We start from the raw sequence: 20,287 nt of genomic DNA, 5'->3' as shown, positions 1-20,287 counted from the left end.
AGACCGCTGAATTCCCAGGCGACGGACTGCAATAAGAAAACGCCTTTTCGGGGAGGGGAGCACGTCTCCTGCTGTTGCATTTATCACATCCACACCTTCGCTTCTCTGCTCAGACTTCGCATAGTTTTAGTGTTTACGCCCCGGCGGTTTCCTATGGGCTGCCTGGCTACGGGAACATCAGAAACACATTAGGCTGAACGTGTTCGGTAAATGAGAACAACGATTTTCTTACATGTTAACAGATGATTAATGCAACGCTTAGTTCCGCAGTGAATAATACTATAAATACAGATTGGGGCATGTGCTATATCAAATCCACGTTCGTCCGTAACTTTTTAAAAACATGAGCTGTTGAATAGTTTAAAACTGATAGTCCTTTGTTACTGCGCTAGTGGTTGATTACTTTTACGGACCTGTTCAAAACGGTCCGCTTAGGTTTTGGGTCGCCGGCCCCCTTTGTTGCTTTAAAGGAGGTGGTGAGCTGCTTTGAGCCGACTGCCCCACCCCCGCCGTTTCCTGTATCGGCGACTCTCTCGTCTTTTTCTCCAGTCTCCTTACTTCATTGTGTGTGTGTGTGTGTGTGTGTGTGCGTGCGTGTCTGCGTACTTCAGCCACGAAAGAGCCACCCCAGGCGTCAAACAGTGGAGGCTCGCCTTTTCACATGGAAATGCGCTCCTGCCTCTCATACGCGCCGAGGCAGCCGGAATGCAAGGAGCTGCGTCTCGCTTAAACGAAACGGGAGCGGACCCTGTCTGAGGAAGAGGAGGAATAAGAAGAGTGGCAAACTTATTCAAAAAGCGGGAATCTCTTAAAATTGCATGAAAATAAACCCAGAAAAGACGTGTTCTCTATGCTCGATCGCATGTTTGCAGCAAATTTAGTGCAGATCGACTCTTTTAAATAGCCGCGGGCATTTTTAAAAAGCGACATTGCACTTAAAAAGGTACAGCAGTGAATGCATTAAGTGTCCACTAAATTGCGCTTAGCTAAGCATTACATATACAAGGCGGATACCGCGCACTTCTTAGAAATCCTTGGATGGAAGTAATCTAATTGAAAACGTCTCTGGCCGTGGTTACTCCGTCTCTCCACGATGGTCGGGCTGCTTCTGTTCGTATGCGTTGGGGCGCTGCTCCGCGCATCTCCGCTGAGCTCGGCGTGCCCGGCTGGGTGCGAGTGCTCGGAAGCCGCCCAGACAGTCAAATGCGTCTCCAAGGAGCTGCAGAGCATCCCGCCCGGGATCCCCGGCTACGCCAGGAACCTGTTCATCACCGGGAACCGCATATCCCGAATCGCTCCAGGGTCCTTCAGGGGTCTAGAGAACGTGACCAACCTCTCGCTAAGCAACAACAGGTAAAATATGATGCCGTCACATCGGCAGACCAAGGAAACGGGAACGTCACGTTTTCAAGACACTTGTAATAATTCTGACATCTCTACCATGTAATTTCCCGTGTATTTAATGTTCTATAACACGCTTACTCTTTATGTGCAAATCTCAGTTCATTATGATAGATTTCGCTTTCCGTAGAGACCACAAATTGTTCGAATCTTTCATACCTGACTTTTTTTTGCTGTCAGCTTCTTATAGTTAATTTGCATATAAAACTGATCTCGATCGTAGAATAGGCCCGATTTAGTTAAAACCGGTTTGTTTTGAAAGTGTTTTTAATTTCCTTCGATCGGAGTTGTCATAGTCTGATTTGTATAGAGTACATTGTTCTGTCTTTTAAAAAAAAAACAAAAACACTTGAAGAGCTCTAGACGAAATTGTAGCCCGTTAACACCTCTCAAACTTATCCTTTGACTTTAGTCTCTTACGAGATTACCTTACAGGACTGAACGAGTCTCTATAAATCATCCGTGAACGAGAAGATTTGGCCCCTGTTATGCCTCGTTGAACATGTTCATTAGTGGGCTTAGATATAAACTCGTCTATTTTACTTATGTATTGATTTAGGGAGAAAATGAATGAATGAATGTTTAAAGAGCACAGTTACTGGATTCGGGTTTATTGTGCAAGTTCAGTTCCTGCTCACCCTGCTGCTGGTCTTATGTGCAGAACAGGGCGAGGGAGGAGTGTATATAACCACAGCCCCTCCTGTGCTCCCCCCCCCCTCCCCCCAGGATCACTGAGGTGCAGTCTCAGGCCTTTTCCTCATTGCGAGGCCTGCGCTCCTTGGACCTAAGTGGCAACCAGCTGTTTGTGATCCACCCGGAGGCCTTTGTGGTGTCCGGCGGCTCCCTGCGAGAGCTCAACCTCAGCCGGGCTCTGTACAACCGCTCCTGCATTGGCGACCTGGCCGTAGCTCTACGTTGGGGGGCACTGGGCAGCCTCCTGACCCTGGACCTGTCGGGGAACCGCCTGGTTCTCCTGCCTTCCAGCATCTTCGGTCATGTTCCTAACCTGCGTCGCCTTGTGCTGGCCAACAACTCCCTGGTGACCGTGCATAACGGGAGCTTCTCTGGCCTGGAGCGGCTGGAGTTGCTTGACCTCACGCATAACTCTTTGAAGACCTTCGGGGAGGATGCCTTGGGGGAGTTTGAGCAGCTCTCTGGTGCCCTCTTGCTGCTGGGGGACAACCCTTACGCTTGCACCTGTGGCGTGGAGGATTTCGCCGCCTGGCTCAACAGCTCCCGCGCGCACATGACCGATGCTGAGCGGTTGGTGTGCACATCCCCAGCTGCGCTCCGTGGCACGCCAATTTTGGGCCTGGGGGGTCAGATCCTGGGCTGCCACGACGGCCCGGTGGGTGAGGGCGCCCGCCTGGCACTGCAGACCTCTTACGCCTTCCTGGGTGTGGTCCTGGGCTTCGTGGGTGTCATCTTCCTCTTTGTGCTGTATCTGAACCGCAGGGGCATTAAGAAGTGGATCGTGGACACGCGGGATGCCTGCCGCGACGTGCTGGAAGGCTACCACTATCGATACGAGATCGACTCGGACCCACGCTTGGCACACATATCGACCTCGGGGGATTTGTGATGCGCTGACTTTAGGGGGAGTGTTTCATCCCAGACAGTTCATATATATATGGAGGTTTGTAAAATACATGTATGCATATCTGGTGTATAAATGTTTATACATTTTTTAAAATGCACATTTTTTTTTTGTATATGCATGCAGATGGCCTGTTAGAAATGGACCTAAGTGCGTTGTTTAGAATTCGGGGACCCCTCCCTTCCTCTTCTGAAGCAGGGTCTGCGTTATACCTTGACTTTCTGAGATCTCATGAATCCCAGGGTCAGGACATGATGAGAGAGAAGTCCGTTGTGCGGGGGGGGGGGGGGGATTTTTGTGTGGTTGACCGGGGGTTACACCTTTGCGATTCAGGCAACATTACCCAGATGTGTCAGTATGCGGAAGCGGTGGAGTTCCCTGTTCGGTAGCTTCACCTTTTCTTTTCCTGTGGATGGTTCAGAATTGTCAATCACTCCTACCAGGGGGCAAGTGTCCTGTGAAATACTGGACCAAATTTAGCAGCGATTTCACAACTTTCCGCTGTTCCTGCACCTCTGCCCTTAGGGTACTTTATGGGACGGTAGCGGACATTCAGCCGTGGGCGTGAGTGACATCTTGCCTGGACGTGGTACGGGATCAGGTTTAGCTCCCTGGATAAAAGCTCAGGTCTCACTCTCACATACCGGACTGGAGCCTTGAGCTCAGCCCTCCCTCACACACGATCGCTGATGTTCCCTCACGATGAAGAACTACAGTAGAAATGGTCGTTCTCTGATTCATGGTTTTTCTCCCGAACAGGAGGATCTTCAGTTTGTGGCACTGCCTTTGTTTCAGCAGTGTCATTTGTCTTGGGGGGGGTATTGCTGCTTGGCTCTGAGAGTGGGTGAGATTGAAGACACCTGGAGTGAAGCGAGACAGGCAGCGGCTCTCTGACACATGATTTTCCACACAGAGTGTGTCTGCCGGGTCTATGAGTGTTATTATTTTAAGTTTCAGCTGCAGCCCTGGTCATTTCTGTGGCGCGAGGGGGCCGAGCTCTCATTAGCCCGGTGAGATGGATCGCCTCAGGGCTGGAGGGCAAAATGGGATGAAGAATAAAGGGCAAGACGGGTATTGCTGGAGTGATCGGTGGTGGTGTATGAGCCGCACATATATCCCTGCGCTGTTGTACTTTTGATGTAGACGCTTTGCTCAAGTTACGTCAGTAAGACGATGCTGCTAGAGAACTGGAACACAACCGAAGCCACATCAGGCTGTAAATGAAGCAAATAAACCATATTTCATATGACTGTATAATATGAATGCGAATTGCACAGAAGCTGGCAAAATATCCGGCCACCTACAGAATCAATTGTTGATTTTGTTTCCAGACTAAAATGTTTATGACCAGCATGCTGTCAGTGATGCTGTGGTGAGTTCTCTGTGCGTGCCCTTCGGTGGCTGCCGATGATTGTTATCAGCGGGGAAGTTGGAATTTACGGCGCGCTGTGCCCCTTAGCTGTCGGGGAGAGCTGATTGGTTCTTGTCGCATGAATCCCTGTGGCTTTAAACGAGCGCATCCTGTGCCCACGAAACGGTAGTCCGTGACATTTGGTCTGCATGTTGAAATACAAAAAAATAAATAAAATAAATGAAATGCATTTGAAAACGTAGCAAGTAAACATTGTTTATGTACTTAGCTATTTTATAGTCACTAAAAGAATTTTTATGAAAATGTTTCCTGTGTCGTTTTTTTTTTTTTTTTTAATTTCCCTAGTGGGTTTGTTATACATTTGTGGAAATGCTAGTTGAAGCCAGTAAGACTTATTTACTAGGGCTCATAAAAAATTTCAGAAAAAACAACTTTTAGGAGCTGCCTTACGGAACTGGCGTTGCGTTAGTTAAAGGATTTTGTAACGTTCAGCCCAGAACATCTTGTACTGCAGAACTGCTGCTGTTCGGACTCTGCAGACCCTGTATCTCTTCAGGACCCCAGTAGGATATCAGGTATGTCTTAAGCATCAAGCCCAAACCAGCCAGGATTACCACTCTACTTTCTCTCTTATTAGGATCGCGGTATTGTGATGTTTTTTTGACTCAGATGGAGCAGACAAACAGCTCCACCAAAACTCTCCATATTAAGTTTTAATAAAGTAATTTCCGAAGGTGGTGCTTGCTAAGGATGGGGAAAAAAGACTTTCACTTGCAATAGTAGGCAACTTTCAATTGACTATTTAAATATTATTGGAACCGCGTTTTGAACATGTGGTTTTGGCCTACACAGTATAATGCCATGCTCCAATACTGACATCATCTAAGTAAAACGCTGATAAATAATTTCATTTAGCTAAACTTGTTTACAGACTGGGCCTTATTACAATTTACCTTATACATCTTTAGATGTAATTAAGATCCTCTGAAAACCAAAATGTAGTTACATTTCTTGGGAGTTGCACGTCAGGCTACGATGCAGGGTACTTGGCTACGGTGTAGATTCTCTGCGGAAGTATAAATCTCTCTGCTTTCATGGACAAAAACGAACATTGGGGGCACACCTTCATGTGTCCTGGGATGGCTTGGCGCCCCATCCTGCTTTACTTTGTACATTATGCCAGTGGCTTCCCGGATAGGCTCCTAACCACGTGACCCTGCATAGCTGTCGGGTGTATAAAATGGATGGATGGGTGACCATTATCTGAATTGTTAATTGTACAGAAAAAAGAATGACAGTAGCGTGATTCTGTTCTGTATCCTATTTTAGTGTTCTTTGTAAGCTACATTTCATCAGATTTCTGGGTGGATGACTCTGCCCATTGGTAAATATTCCTGGACACGAACGAACTGAGTTTTTATACCCTGAATTCGTGAAGTTTTTCCGCAGTCCCAGTTGCTTTGAAACATCCCATTCATTGCTTTGGCTTTCTCGACGCTAACCCCGCTGTCTGTTGTCCATAACGTTCAGCTACATTTGCACACAGCATTCCTGAGCTTTCAAAGCGTTTTAAATGCGGACTCTTTAAAATTCATTTGAAGCGTCGCAGTCCGGTCTGTAACCACTGCGGAAACAATTGAAGTTTGTTCGACTTTGTTCTTCCATATTCTGTTCAATGTGGTTTTGAGAAGCTATAAAAATTGAAAGACATTGTTTGCTGCAGAATAATTAGCTGCTCATGTCACTCTAGATAATTAGAACCATACTGCAGCCGTCTAGCATGTAAGGCGACTTGGGCTCACAATATGGCTTAAAAGAGAACCGGACATCTGTAAAGAATTTAACATGTAAAAAAAGCCACAACAGTCACTGTAGGATCTGTGGAAATTCGATCTCAGACGGCAAGGCGGCTGTGTTCCTCAGTCTATAAACAATTTCCTACCCGTTCGCCTTTTTAAAGTTTTATTTGACCGTTTTTGTGTAACTGAATGGATAAACCCGATGCGCGCGGACGGGCTCACGGGTGCGCGCATAGTCAGACAGACGGGTTAAATCCAACAGTCGCGTAATTCCATGCTTTAAAAATGCAGGCGTAAATAGTCTTATTGCTCAAAACCCGAACGCTGTGGTCCCCTTGCAGTCTCAGTTAAATTTAAATAAAGATTACACACTAATCAGCCAATTCGGCTGCTTAATAAAATTTCGTATTTAGAATAAATAAAAGCGTATAAAGTTATTCTGTTAGGCTACCACCAGTGGTTTATATTTTACAGATAAGAGCTTCGTGAGGGGTATGCAGTTTAATGCTCTTTTGAAATAAGCATTCATAGGGTTAGTGATCGCGCTGGCTGTACTGCTCGACCCCGACCCCCCCTCCCAGGCTATAATACCCCCGGGTCCAGATGGGCTCTCCACTCTCACATTTACGACCTATGGGAATATCCGTCCGCTGTTATGCATTACATGCTTTTTTTGTAAAGTTCGCTTTCAACAATCGGTCAATAAATCAATTAATCTTTTTCTTTATGCATCGCACAATCGTCACAAAGTGCCTCGGAGATACTTCCCAGGGTAATTGGGAAACTAAAAACAGCGGTATCCTATTATCCAACAGCGAAAGAAAATCTGAAACACATCCGTTAACTATTCACTGTAAGGCAATTAAATGCAAAAATTCCGTAAAACAGTACACTTTAATGACAGGATGCAAGTTGCAAACAGTGAACTCGTAAATCAGGACTAAGTCAATAATTTCAGCTTTTTATGGCGAATGTAGGTTTTTTTGTTTTGTGAAGACGGTCAATTAAATACAAACTTCAATCAAAAACATTCGTAGACTATTGTTATCTTGACACTCTCTAACAAAACTTTCTTCTGTATATAAGAGTGAAACTGTAAGATGCGTCTTTTATTGTTAACATATGGTGACTAGGGCTTGGGGGTGGAGCACCAGTGCTGTGTTCCCCCATTGGTCAGTCCACCAATTAATCTCCCCGAGTCTGGCTAACCCAGAGTCACTGTCAGCTGGGCAAGTTTAGTGACACCCAAACTGTGACACTCAGCAAGCTGCAGGGCAGGTTGCTGCTAAAGTCACAGACGCATGAACAATACACATTTGGTGTCCAGCTGTGGCCAGCTAAACAATGGCTCCTGAGCATCCCGAGGGAGGAGGGGGGCAGTGGAGATGTACATGAACTGGGCCAGCAGTCAAAAGATGAATGGATGGATGGATGGGTAAAAAAAATGACGCTTTATAATAACAAGGGGAAAGCGACGCTTTTAACAAGAGCGACATTTTCTTTGAAATTTCTCATTTTATAACTCACCAATGCTTGCCATTTCTTTCTTTATCAGTGTTCTTCTGAGCAAAACTTTAATTTGTAATTAATTAATTATTGTTTTTTTTTCAGTTGGATCAGTAGCTAGATATTTTAATTGGGTTAATGAGACGCATAGATTACAATAATCCCCTCTTTATCTAAATGCGATTAGATATTTCACGAAACGTAATATTAGATATATTAGGATGTTTATGGAGTGAAATGTGGATACATGTTTAGGTTTATTATTTAAATAGCATGTTAAATGGTGCTGACCGCACAGAATCTGCCCCCTCCCCCCTCAAACCTGTCAGTGGGTACAAATGGGACTGCGAGTTTGGGAACCAAGAAGAGTGACATGCTTATGGGACACAGGATGGGGTCAAAGGTCAGCTGAGGTCATGAAAACACCATTAAAAGGGCACGCAGCAGTGGGGGATTAGGAGGGGAGGCTTTTAGACCATAAATAATGGAGATCTTTTACCCTCTTTGAAGGCTCCAGTGTCCTTAACACATGCTGTTGACGACCATCTCCACCCAGCCATAGGATCTAGAGCTATTCGCACGTTCTAGTACAACAGCAGCACAGGACATTGATCCTGGGAAGCACCATGAGTTTCATTCACAACAAGGAAAATGGAGAAGATATATGTAAATTTCCCAGATGTTTTCTGTATGTAACTAAGAAGCTTAACATGGCAAACTGTCCCTGCAGACATGTGTAAACCATGACTCAACATTCACGTTTTGGAGAAAATCACCAGGGAACTGTTTTCACCAGCAGACCCTGGCTCATCGCCTCCTTGTCTCGTCTGCTCTGGCCAGGACTGTGGGATTATGGGTAGTTCCTCGGCAGGGGAGGAGAGTGAATCTCATACTGCATGTTACTCACTTATCTCTGTAGCTAATGTTTGATACCAGCGTGCACTCAGCGGTATGGCCTGAGTTTATCCACAGAAATAGGAGAAAGTGCTTATTTTAGCCAGAGGGAAGCAAGCTGGGTGTTTGGGTTTAAGCAGCAGACACACTGGATTTGAATTATTTTGATACTTAGCTAACGTGCAGTAATATTTGTACAGCTGGATGTTTTGCGGGATTGATTCATGCGGACTCTACCGCTGAACAGCACCACGGGCGCGGACCCAAACCAGCCAGGTTAAGTCTGAGCTGTGAGCCACCAAGAATTTAGTAGGGAAAAAAATAAGGGTTCGTAATTTCAAAGGACTAAGTCTAGTAAGACAAGGGTTAGGTTTAGGCACAGGGCTGACACAAGAGGAACCTGTTCTGTAAGAAAACTAATCATTCATCCATGGACGAGTCCCAGCTATGTAGAGCAGGATAGATTGCTGTAATGGTTCAGAAAGGGAGCAGACTCCGCCGTTGTTGACTTTTATTAAGCCTCGGCCATTTCCAACTCCATTCCCCACCCATCATTGATCCCGGCACCGATCTTGAAGGCCCGCCCACTTCAGCTTGGGCCAGAAAGCTGTCTTTGGTTTTGCTTGTATCTTTCCCCCCCAATGCAAAATGTATCCCAGATAGACACCCATCCGACAAGACTTGCTTGCTTATTTTGCATGTAAACATGGGTAGGAAGTAGTTTAGCTTGAGAAAGTAAAAATCCAGACCAATATTTGGTTTAAACCAGCCAATTGAACGCTCTGTGACTGTAACTCTTTATGCTCAGTTGGATGGTTGATTCCAAATCCTGGTCTGGATTTGTGCTTTCTAGACCTGAACTATCCACCTCTGCATGGGAACACATATCTCTCGTGCAGGCTGGATGAGTTTGTGGTGAGAGTAACTAACTCAGAATTTTTTATGTTTAAGTAGCTTGGGGATTAAACTGACCTAATTCTTGAAATATGTGGCTTTATAATTGAGTTAAACTCAAACAAACTTTATAAATCGGTTTGTATGCCGGAATCTGCTGTTGAAAAGCATAATATGACATAATGTTTGGAAACCTGCTGGTATCCTGTTCAAAACCGGAACAAAGATCTTGTAGCCGGTTTCATGACCAAACTAAAACATCGGCTGCTCCCTTTGAGTTGTCTCTTAGGTTAAGCGCTGCGCTTTTCTATTTTAAATGTTCTGTAATTTATCTTTTTTATTACTCACATTCATATCTTCTTCGTTATACACATTTATTATGTCTTGAAAGTTTCTTCTCTTTTAATTAGCTCATAATTTATGGCTTAAACAGCGATTGTACATTTTAATAGTATTATTTTATTAGGACTTCATTAGAATTCCTTTTCTGTATGAAACGTACTGTACAAACCAGCTCGCCTGGCCTTGCCACATGGTAGAGTATTACATCCATGTAGTAGCGGAGGGCGGAGTTTGGGGGATCTGCGGGGTTCCCCCCTCTGTTTGTACAGAAGTGGTGAACTCATCGTGACACTGACACTCTCATCACTTCACAGGAACGGCCAGATGTCCGAGCGGAAGGGGGCCTGGTGCCGGATTGGTCAGTGTGAGGACAGCACGCTGGGGGGTCAAAGGTCACAGAGCCTTTGGAGGGTGCCACCATCTGCCCATGACTGAGTGTTTCGCCTTTTTTCTGTAATTTTTAACAACGCGCTCAATCCACCCCCCCCCCCCCCCCAAACGGTGTGCTGGAAGGTGACGGTTCTCATAATGGCATGTTCCAGGCCTGGAGACCGCCATTGGTAGACGGTCTGTACTGATTGGCTTATGGCGCCTTCCCACAATCCTTAGCAACATCCCTGGCATAATGTCATCGGGACGGTGCTGAAATGAGGAATCCGATGCCTTTTCATGCAGGCATCAGGGAGGACATGAGTGACGACATTTGGGCAAAAATGAATGAATGCGGTTGGTATGGGGTTTACGAGGTTGCTAATCTAACCTGTGGAACATAAAACAACAACCAGCTGATGGGGGAACTCAGATATAAGACAGATATCTATCTCTAAATCTTATCAATGATTCCCTTTCCCTCAGTAATTGATGCTATATTATCACTTATTTCCATGATTTATTTTCTGTTTCCATCCAAACTTACAATTGTATCCATTCAAACAGCATGATCTGTATCAATTCAATTAAAAATCAACAGCTTTCAAACCAGTGGCTCGTTTTACGATAATTACATAATTAACTTTAGTGTTAAGCTGTGGAGGTCCCCCCCCCCCACACCAGGGTGTAACATACAGTACCAGATGTAAGAGGCTGTGTGTCATTCCTGTCATTAACGTTGGTCTAAGTACTCGTTTAAAATGAGCTGTCATCGCCCAGTCGTCGGGTGAGCGTGGCAGCCTGGGGGGAGGGGGCCATGGGGTGGGGGGGGGGGGTAGGGGGAAACTGGGGCAAGGTGACGGATCTCCATGGCTGTTGGGTTTTTGGCAGCAGGCAGGTGGTGCCGAGCTCCTCCGTGCCTGTGTGTGAGAGTGTGGTCGTGTTCTGTCTGCAGCAAGGAGGCTGTAATGATCGTTATCGATCATGCTGAGATTGACAGCAAACATTTGTTTCTGTCCCTAAGAAGGTAGGGAAGAGTGCATGTGCATTTGTGTGCATTAAAGACCTTGTGCGTGTTACTGCGCGTATTTCACAGCTCACGTGCATGCGTATGCGTGAAAGAGACTGTATACTAATTTTTTCTGTGTGAATTAGAATGTGTGAGAGAGAGTATGTATATAGATCTGACACTCTGTGAGTGTTTGTGTGCGTTAGTGTTCATTCCTACGCGTGTGACAGATGGAATGTTTGCTTACATGTCTGACAGGATTTGCGGGCCTTTTTGCTGCGTGTGTGCGTGACTGTGAAGGTTTCACTGTGTGTGCGTGTGTGTGTTTCGATTAGGCTCATTTTAGATTATGGGGACCAGATGTTGCCCACAATGTGATAAAAACCTTTTATTTTTCAGGTCCCCACAAAGATCTGTGAATACAATAAAAAAAACTAAAAATGCCAAAAGTCTCATATTTTGTTTGGTTCCTTATGGTTATGGTTGGGGCTGGGTGGGGGTTAGGGTCGTCATGTTGGGATTGGAGTTTTCCCCATAGACATGAAGATATAATTATAAACCTCTGTGTGTGTGTGTGTGTGTGTGTGTGTGTGTGTGTGGAATGTGCTCCAAGAGATCAGATGTGTTCAGGAACCTGAAAAAAACAAGCGGCAGCTTTTTAATAACTGGTGGCAAGCGAGCAGCACACACAGAAAAACCATTAACAGCAGTCATTTATACTGGCGCCATGCCTGGGTGCCGGGATGTCATGCTTAACCCCTCGCAGGCTGTGTATTGCCCACGTCGGCCCGCCATGGAATGCGTGGCTATGTCATCATCGTGTCCAATGTTGGGACCGTAGTGACCTCATGCCTCGATGTTTTCTGGACTAGAAGTTCTTGAGTGCTGTTCTCCCTGGGTTACACCGAAGGAGGCCTTTTGGGAGAGGGAGGAGGGTCTGTGGTGAGGAATGGCATGAGGATAAAGGAGTTGTATAGATTTTTATACTTTTATTTGTTTTAAACATATTCAAAATGCTCCACACATACAGGTTTGTAATTATATCTTTGTGGGGACTCTCCATTCATTTCTATGGGGAAAACTTTAATCCCAACATGACGACCCTAACCCCAACCCAGCCCCAACCTTATCCATAAGGAACAAAACAAAATACGAGACTTTTGGCATTTTTAGCTTTTTGATTGCGTTTTTGATTGGTCCCTACAATGTAATATAAACCAGATCCACACACACACACACACACACACACACACACACACACACACAAACACCAAAGGAAACACTGCCCAGTATTTTAAAGACCTATGTGGCCTTTGTGTGATCGCTGTTAAAATGCTGGCGTGATCCTGATGGGCACGTTAAAACACTCTCTCTCTCTCTCTCTCTCAGGGGCGGCTCAGTGATGTCGCATAAATAATGGCACTGAACCGCTGTGCCTGATCATTTGTCCTTGTTACCCTCGTTGCCACTTCATTATATCTTGAAGGTCCCAGGTGCCGACAAGCTGCCCTTATACCTTCAGCTACGGAGGGCAGAAACCCGAAGAGATGTAAGGAAGTGCACTGTACAGGCTCATGACACGCAGTGCTGTCATGTGCTGCAGTAAAATGCCTAGTACTGTATGATAGTGAACACTGTACTATAATGTACAGGTCCAGAGCTTACAGTACACATGCAGAGTACTAAGAGGTATAGAACTGGAAGATTTTGTATTCAGAATCTCAGAATCTATTGTTCTCAGTTGAGTACTCTGTGCAGTACGATAAATGTGAGTGGAAAACATGTCAGCGGATGATGCTGATCAGGGTGGCATGGTCTCACTGTACTTGCATGATCTCTTTGTGTCGTGTGGGATTCCTCCAGCTGCACCAGTTTCCTGATACAGTGAAGAGACTCTGGGTGTTTTCTCAATATGCATACTTGACCGTACTCGCGTTCTCGTGTAGCCATTTTATGTCATCTTCCATTGCTGCAGACCAGTTCCAGTACTCAAGAAAAGAAGTGCAGAGGACAGGAAAAATGACTGGATGTTGTTCTTGCCGCACCCCAAGTATCAAGGATACATCAATTGTATCCTTGCCAACGAGACCAATCCCATGATTCACTGTGCCTGAAGTTCACTCTTGGAAGGCAAGTTAGCAAGACCAGTCTTGCCAAAACTAGTACGGACTTTGTGTTCTTGGTATTGAGAAACACCCCAAGTGTCTCTAAGCTCACCAGAGTGAGTGGGAGTTTGTGAATGGGCCCTACGATGGACTGACATCCCATCCTGGGCGTCCACCCAGCTCTGTGCCCCATGCCCCTGCAACCCTGACCAAAATATTTGCTTGTAAGATGGTGGGATGGACGATTTTGATGAAGCTGTAATGCGGGTGTCCCAGCTCAGTCAAAGCCTTGCACAGCTCAGCCAGCCTTTTGCTTGATGCAGCCCCTACACTGCTTGTGATCTTTATCCAGGTCTTGGTGCAACTGAGCAGGTCTCTCCAGATCCTGTATAAAATACGTGGCATTATATGTCAAACACCAGATTCTTCCAGAATCTGTATGACACATGGCCTCTTCAGAGTCTATGACAAATCACTCATTCCCTCCAGCTTCAGGATACTCAGGGTGCCCCCCGCCCCCCATGGGAAGTCTCTGGAGGCTCGGATTACTGCTGCTGCTGGAACCCCCGCTGTGGCACCGGACGACCAGCTCAAAATAGCCTCCCTCCTGGACTCCAGTGAACCAGGAATCTCACTCACTCCTAGGGTGACACGACTGGTGGAAAGATGGGCAAATAAAATAAGATCGAGAACAACTGAAGGAGTGTAGGGTTAAGGTACCAGCACAAGCAGCAATAGACAAAATGAAGAAGAATACTGGGGTCAGCAAGGTGCAAATGAGGAGCCCCCCCCCCCCCCAGAGGCACTTAATGGCTGAAGGGTTTCCCAGTAGAAAGGGCTTACAGTGCAACTGCAAAGGCGGCACCGTGTAACAAGGGCTTGATGTTCCTGTGCCCAGGTTTTGTTATTGATCCACGGTCCCTAGCAGATGCCCTCAGTCAAAGTGGCGAACAGGCCAGCTGTGCATGTGTCTTCTAAGGCAGTGTTTCCCAACCTTTTTTGAATTGTGTACCCCCTGAGAGATTTTCTCATACCACAAGTACCCCCTTTGTCAAATGTGTTGATGATTCAATAAAAGTAGAACGTACAACTGATTATCAAATTTAAAACATTTTATTAAATCTCCATAACTTGAACATTTAATTCATTAAGCAACACATCCCAGATAGATTTTCTTTCTATACCAGGGCACAGCTAATGGAATGGCTGATAATATTTACCCATCATCAGGGAAATTAAATATAAAAATTTTTTCCACGTACCCCCTGTAATGTGCTCGCGTACCACTAGGGGTACGCGTACCCCCGGTTGGGAATCACTGTTCTAAGGGGCATTTCTGCTGGAAGGGGTGAGAAGGAAGCCTGATGTGAATGTGTGTCATATGATTGGACTCCAGGGTAAAAAAAAACCCAATATGTTGGCTAGCCATGTGATAACTGATATAATAGTGTAGGGGTGTTGGTAGGGGGTGCACTGGTGTGTGTGTTTGCGTGTGGATTATATTGCATTGTGGGGACTAATTATCATACATTTAATAATTATGGAGGCGGCATGGTGGTGCAGTGGTTAGCACTGTTACCTCACACCACTGGGACCCGGGTACGAGTCTCCACCTGGGTGTGGAGTTTGCATGTTCTCCCCATGTCGTCGTGGGATTTCCTCCGGGTACTCCGGTTTCCCCCTACAGTCCAAAGACATGCTGAGGCTAATTGGACTTGCTAAATTGCCCGTAGGTGTGCATGTGTGCGTGAATGGTGTGTGAGTGTGCCCTGCGATGGGCTGGCCCCCCATCCTGGGTTGTTCCCTGCCTAGTGCCCATTGCTTCCGGGATAGGCTCCGGACCCCCCGCGACCCAGTAGGATAAGCAGTTTGGAAAATGGATGGATGGATAATAATTATGGCATAAAAATGTTTTAACAGAAGACTGTTTTGAACAAGTGATCATTTATAAAAAAAATTTACAGTTATTTTGAGGGTTCTTAACAACCTTGATGCTTTTGAAAGACAAAAAAAGGGATCAGACACGTTAATTCTGAGCGCCGTTGGTGAGTAGCGCTGATCATGGCAGAACAGTAAGAATATGAATCTCGCAGACCTGCAGCGTTGCACTGATTGTTCACTTCCACAGAGGGAAGCTTTGGGAAAATGGTGAGGTGTGTAGCTGCGAAAATACATCCAAATATGAAGCAACTTGCATGCAACAGGGTTAGTCTTTTAAGAAGAGATCTGCAGCACAGGCATCAGTTGAAGCCGAGTTGCTCAATCCTGCTAAAACCATAACGCTTCTCCACCCCCAGGCTACCAACCACGGCTTGTCTCTGTCTCTGCTCATTCATCCCATTACTTTGTAATTGTGCCATTTGCGGCGAGTTGGGTTTCATCTCCGCTCAGCGCCAGACCGTTGGAGATCCGAAATGTGTGGGCGATGGAGGCCCCTCTCAGATCCTACGCAGAGAGGATGCGGCTGTGGAGCCCCACTTCAGATCCTACGGGAAGATGCGAGCATGTGACCCAGACCATGCCGTCTTTGTGTTCACTCCAAATGAGACCATTGTGGGTGGTGAAGCACATCATACTACATCCAGTAACATGCTTTCAACGCAGCTCTCTGTGCTGCACTTGGGTCATCAGTAACATTGTTTTGTGTAAGAGGAGGGCTGTTAACCCATTTGAGGCTTAGCAAAATACCTAACTGTACCAGAGGAAGAAGCACAGTCTTTCGGTATTAGAGATCCTTTGGTTTACATTTATTTATTTCGCATATTCCTTTAAGCAAATACAACAGTGAAAGTAGAATCAGTCCCCCCAGGCATAAATATATCTTGGAGCACCATAAGTAAATCACCCCCCACCCCCACAAAAATGCCACTCCACAAAAGAAGAATTTACTCACAATAATGTCACCACACGACGTTATCTATCGAACTTTACGCTGTTTTCCTTCGGGTAATAAACACTATACTAATTACAAACAGTGGGCAGTATTCTAAGCAATCATGTGTTTAACCGAAAGAGACGACAGTGAATTGGTGCCATCTAGTGTTAAATAGGACGAATTGCAGCTCAATTATTAAACATTAAACAGAAACCGCGATCGACAATATGTTTTAATGGAAACCCTCAATTTACGCGTGTAAATGGAACAAGATCAAACTCAAAATATTAATCGATATGGTTATTATAAAGAACGCATTTAGACACCCCAAGAGGTTATAAAGTACGCAGTCATCGACGAAGGCTAATTAGAAGCGGCAATAAACTAGGAGCATAAATTTGAGTTCCGGGAGAAAACAGCGCAGGTGAGTATGCAAACTCCATGCAGACAGCGGCGAAAGGGAGTCAAACCCACAGCACCGGTGGGGTGATATGCAGCTTATTATTTTTCTAATCCAAATTATACCTTCCGCGCATATCCATGCTATAATATACCATCTACAAATATTAATCGGAGTATTAAAATATTGCATTTCTGAGTTACATGCGAAACTGTTCCGCGTACTTTGCAGGATGAAAAGATAACCCCCCCCCCTCCCCCACCACATAATCACATAAGTAGCATGACCACATAAGTAGCTAGGAACTAAAGCCCGGTTTTGGTATGCATTGCTCCGGGGTTGGTGGTCCCTCTTGAATCTTCTGCGCGTTGCATAAACAATTCAGTTGAAAAGCTCCGACATAATGTCGGTAGGAATTAAAACTTGCACTGCTTTTGTCAGTCGTACATATACAATAAGGCATATAACAATCGACACTGTTCACTGAACAATGTTAACATGTTACTCAATCGACAAAACACCTGTTAATCTTAACAGCCACTGTCTGTGCACCGCCGACCTTCGTGAACCACATCTCCAGTACAATGCTTTTCTGTAATGCAATGCATGTAATGCCCATGTCTGTAATGTAATATCCCTCAATCCCAAGAAACAGGGGGAGACTCTGGACGGCGCATCGTTCAATTACACAGTATATAGGCTATGAGCAATTTTGAGACACCAATTCACCTAACAGCATGATTTTGGACTGTGGGAGGAAACCGGAGTACAGAGGAAGCATGGAGCGGTATGTAAACTAAACCCACGCACACACGATCAATTCCACAAGGAGTTACTGCACCTCACTCATCACTGGAAAAATCAGGTGAGGACGCCCCTTACCAAAAAAGTTCATTTTATCAAGTATACTTCTTGGGACTAAACTGGCCCAGTTTTAGTGTATTAAAGTATATATTTTACATGTATTTATGTAGTAATATTAGTTATTTGTATTTTTATACCTGAAATTGCTACAAACAGCACAGTAGCGATATGACTACATGTAGATTACACTAATAAAAATTTGCAAAACATACTTAGTTTTTTCTCTCAGTCACTCAAAATGAACCAACATTTTGAATGCCAAAATTAAAGATAAAATACATGTCAGTTTAAGCCAGGTATACTTAAATCAAACTTTATTTAATATATCTCTGTAAAGTACATAAGAAGTTCACTGAGAGTATGCTTACTAAATTTAAAATATACTTATAGCACACTTAAATATACTTCTTTTTCGTAAGGGGCCACCACTAAGTCATGTATTGTTAATTAGTTAATCGATTTTAAAGTGCAGTTATAATCCACAGGAACAGTCAGGGCTCCCGCACGAATTAGCTCGAATAAATGACTAATCGGATAAATCGTTCGGCGAAATCCCATGTATTACTCACGTGGTTCATCAGCGCGGCATTACTGTTAATTTAACTAACACATTACATTTCAATCGCAAAGTAAGTCACGGTGATACGATCAAAACGGCTAGTTAAAAGCAAACAACAAGACAAAAAATAAAAGTAGATTTTATCAGCGACCAGGAGACAGTGGTTATGATTAAACGAGAAGTACCTTAACGACATATCATGGTTTCAAATACGCTACAGTTTTTCTCATTTGTTTTCACGCACATTGCCCTCCTCATTTCCTCCAAAATATCAGAAACAGATCAGCATTTTCCCTGAACCACAGGAGTCTCTCTTATACCATAACCATAAGCCTCCGACTCAAGAAAGACATTATGCAGAACTCAATGCACAATTCCACTGATGAATGCACTTGCAGAATCGTGCAGGGACTATTCATCTATGTCACTGTGAATATTGTCTCCGTCCAAATGGTGAGGGAGATATATCTTCCATTATGATAAATCCAGGCTTGACTCAATTCCAGTGAAATGGGAGAGGTATGGATTATGTCAGGAAATGAGTAGGAGTGCTCTGTTACACACACCAGGGGTAGCCCGGTGACAGAGGATCTCTGGCTTGCGTATGACTCTGTTGAGAGTGATCATTCGACCCCCCACCTCTGGCCAGGGACATGACAAATTTGAAAAGAGAAAAAGTACAGATAGTTCCCAGGCCAAGAACGTCTGACTTATGGACAACTCGTACTTACCAATGGAATGCCGAAAGCCTATTACGTTAAAAAAATAAGTATGGAGATTTGGAATAAACGAACACATGGACAATTTTGTTACGTTTGTGAAAACATTGTGTGGCTTCAGCGGTTGGTTGGCTAGAGGTGCAGCACAGCACTGATTGTAGTTACTTTTATTATTACTGTATAATTATGTATTATTATTTTCCCAACTTACTTACAAATTTGACTTTCAGACAGATTTAGGGAACAGATCTGGTTCGTAACATGGGAACTCTGCCTGTACAGTAGCGGCTTGTCATAAGAACATCAGACACGACTTTAGTGCATGATTGTAACTTTGATGACCAGAAGAGCTGCATCAGGATTGAAAATTGGGCCGAGCAGCGAAGTGGGGGGGGGGGGGGGGCACAAACTGTTCAGCCTAGCAAGAAAATGCCCAGGAAACCAGATGGGGTGGTGGGTGGGTCAGTGGGCTACGCCTCCATGTCTGTGATTTAAAGGTTGCTGGTTCAAGCCCTGGCAGCACAACAGGCACATGTCTGTGGGCCCTTGAGCAAGGCCCTTAACGCTTAGCTCCAGGGGGGCTGCATGCTGGATGACTCCGTGCTGTGACCCCCAGGCTATGGAGAACAAGATGAGGCAAGAAAAGAATTCCAATGTACTTGTGCAAATGGCAAACAAAGGATTTATTAGGTGGCCAGTCCATGCCTGATGACCAAGTGATCTTCTCTGTCTTGTCCATTTCCCCTTAAATTCAGTTCACATGAAAAGACGCTCCCACATTTGGTGCTATGGTGGCATAGTAACTGGTACAGCCAACTCACACCTCCAGGGTTTAGAATTGAATCATGTAAGTCCTTTATACAGACAGTTATCTAAAGCACTGTTCTGGGGGTCCGACTCTAAGCCTGCGCTTCATCTCTTCGTTGTGTCATTATGCTTTTATGAGAATTACAGTGCATAGTGTGTAAAATAATAATAAAAAAGCGTAAAGAGGTAAGCAGTTGGACATATTGGTGGTGCAGTTCCTTCACCTTCCTCTCAGCAGGTACATTATACACCTGCTTCATGCTACACTTGCTGATGTTGAAAAGCTTGCTCTGTCAGTTCCTGGAAACTGCATTCTTTTCCATGAAGTGACTTTCAAGTCTTGTGCAGTATAATAGTGCTGCCTGCCTGAACCATCTCTACCACTAAAGAATACATACAACTCAACAGTTACTATTCAAATTACTGTAAAGATAGTACAATTGAAGTTAAATCGATACAGTAATACTATCACAATCACAAAAGTCGTAACTAATATTCTTATGACAAGCTGCTATATACATCATACCTTTTCAAATGTTTAAATATGCTGTTTTCACAGGAGAGTAATTCATGTTTTGGGATTGACTGCACTCTGGTCCAATAAATATACCAGGCACCCCCCCCTCAACGCTGCTGTAAACGGTGTGGAGTGATTGCTCTCAACTGATACTGAGTGTTTAGCAGTTGTTATGCTAGAGGTTTTCATTGGAAGGCAAGGGAATCCGTTCTTCGAAGAGGAAAATAATGCAAATGTGTGTTTTGTAAGGGATTGAAT

The 20,287-nt window shown here is 44.7% G+C and overlaps 1 protein-coding gene across 1 annotated transcript; it reads left to right on the top strand.

Annotated features, from left to right (window-relative positions):
• The first annotated feature begins 9 nt into the window (after positions 1 to 9).
• Positions 10 to 4,661, top strand: LOC125749017 (trophoblast glycoprotein-like). The gene is made up of 2 exons (XM_049025835.1): positions 10 to 1,353; positions 2,128 to 4,661. The coding sequence occupies exons 1-2, from the start codon at positions 1,094 to 1,096 to the stop codon at positions 2,981 to 2,983; spliced, it is 1,116 nt and encodes a 371-aa protein (XP_048881792.1). The 5' UTR covers positions 10 to 1,093; the 3' UTR covers positions 2,984 to 4,661.
• Positions 4,662 to 20,287: the final 15,626 nt, after the last annotated feature.

This window comes from Brienomyrus brachyistius, chromosome 9, assembly GCF_023856365.1.
Source record: "Brienomyrus brachyistius isolate T26 chromosome 9, BBRACH_0.4, whole genome shotgun sequence".
In the NCBI taxonomy this organism is placed as follows: Eukaryota; Metazoa; Chordata; class Actinopteri; order Osteoglossiformes; family Mormyridae; genus Brienomyrus; species Brienomyrus brachyistius.
Note: the sequence above shows the minus strand (reverse complement) of the source record. Positions and strands in the feature narration are given on the sequence as shown.

Bases quoted from the DNA above. Each gene is read 5' to 3' on its own strand.
- LOC125749017 (XM_049025835.1), top strand. From the start codon at position 1,094: ATGGTCGGGCTGCTTCTGTTCGTATGCGTTGGGGCGCTGCTCCGCGCA. The intron at 1,354-2,127 runs GTAAAATATGAT...CCCTCCCCCCAG, and splicing joins CTCTCGCTAAGCAACAACAG to GATCACTGAGGTGCAGTCTC.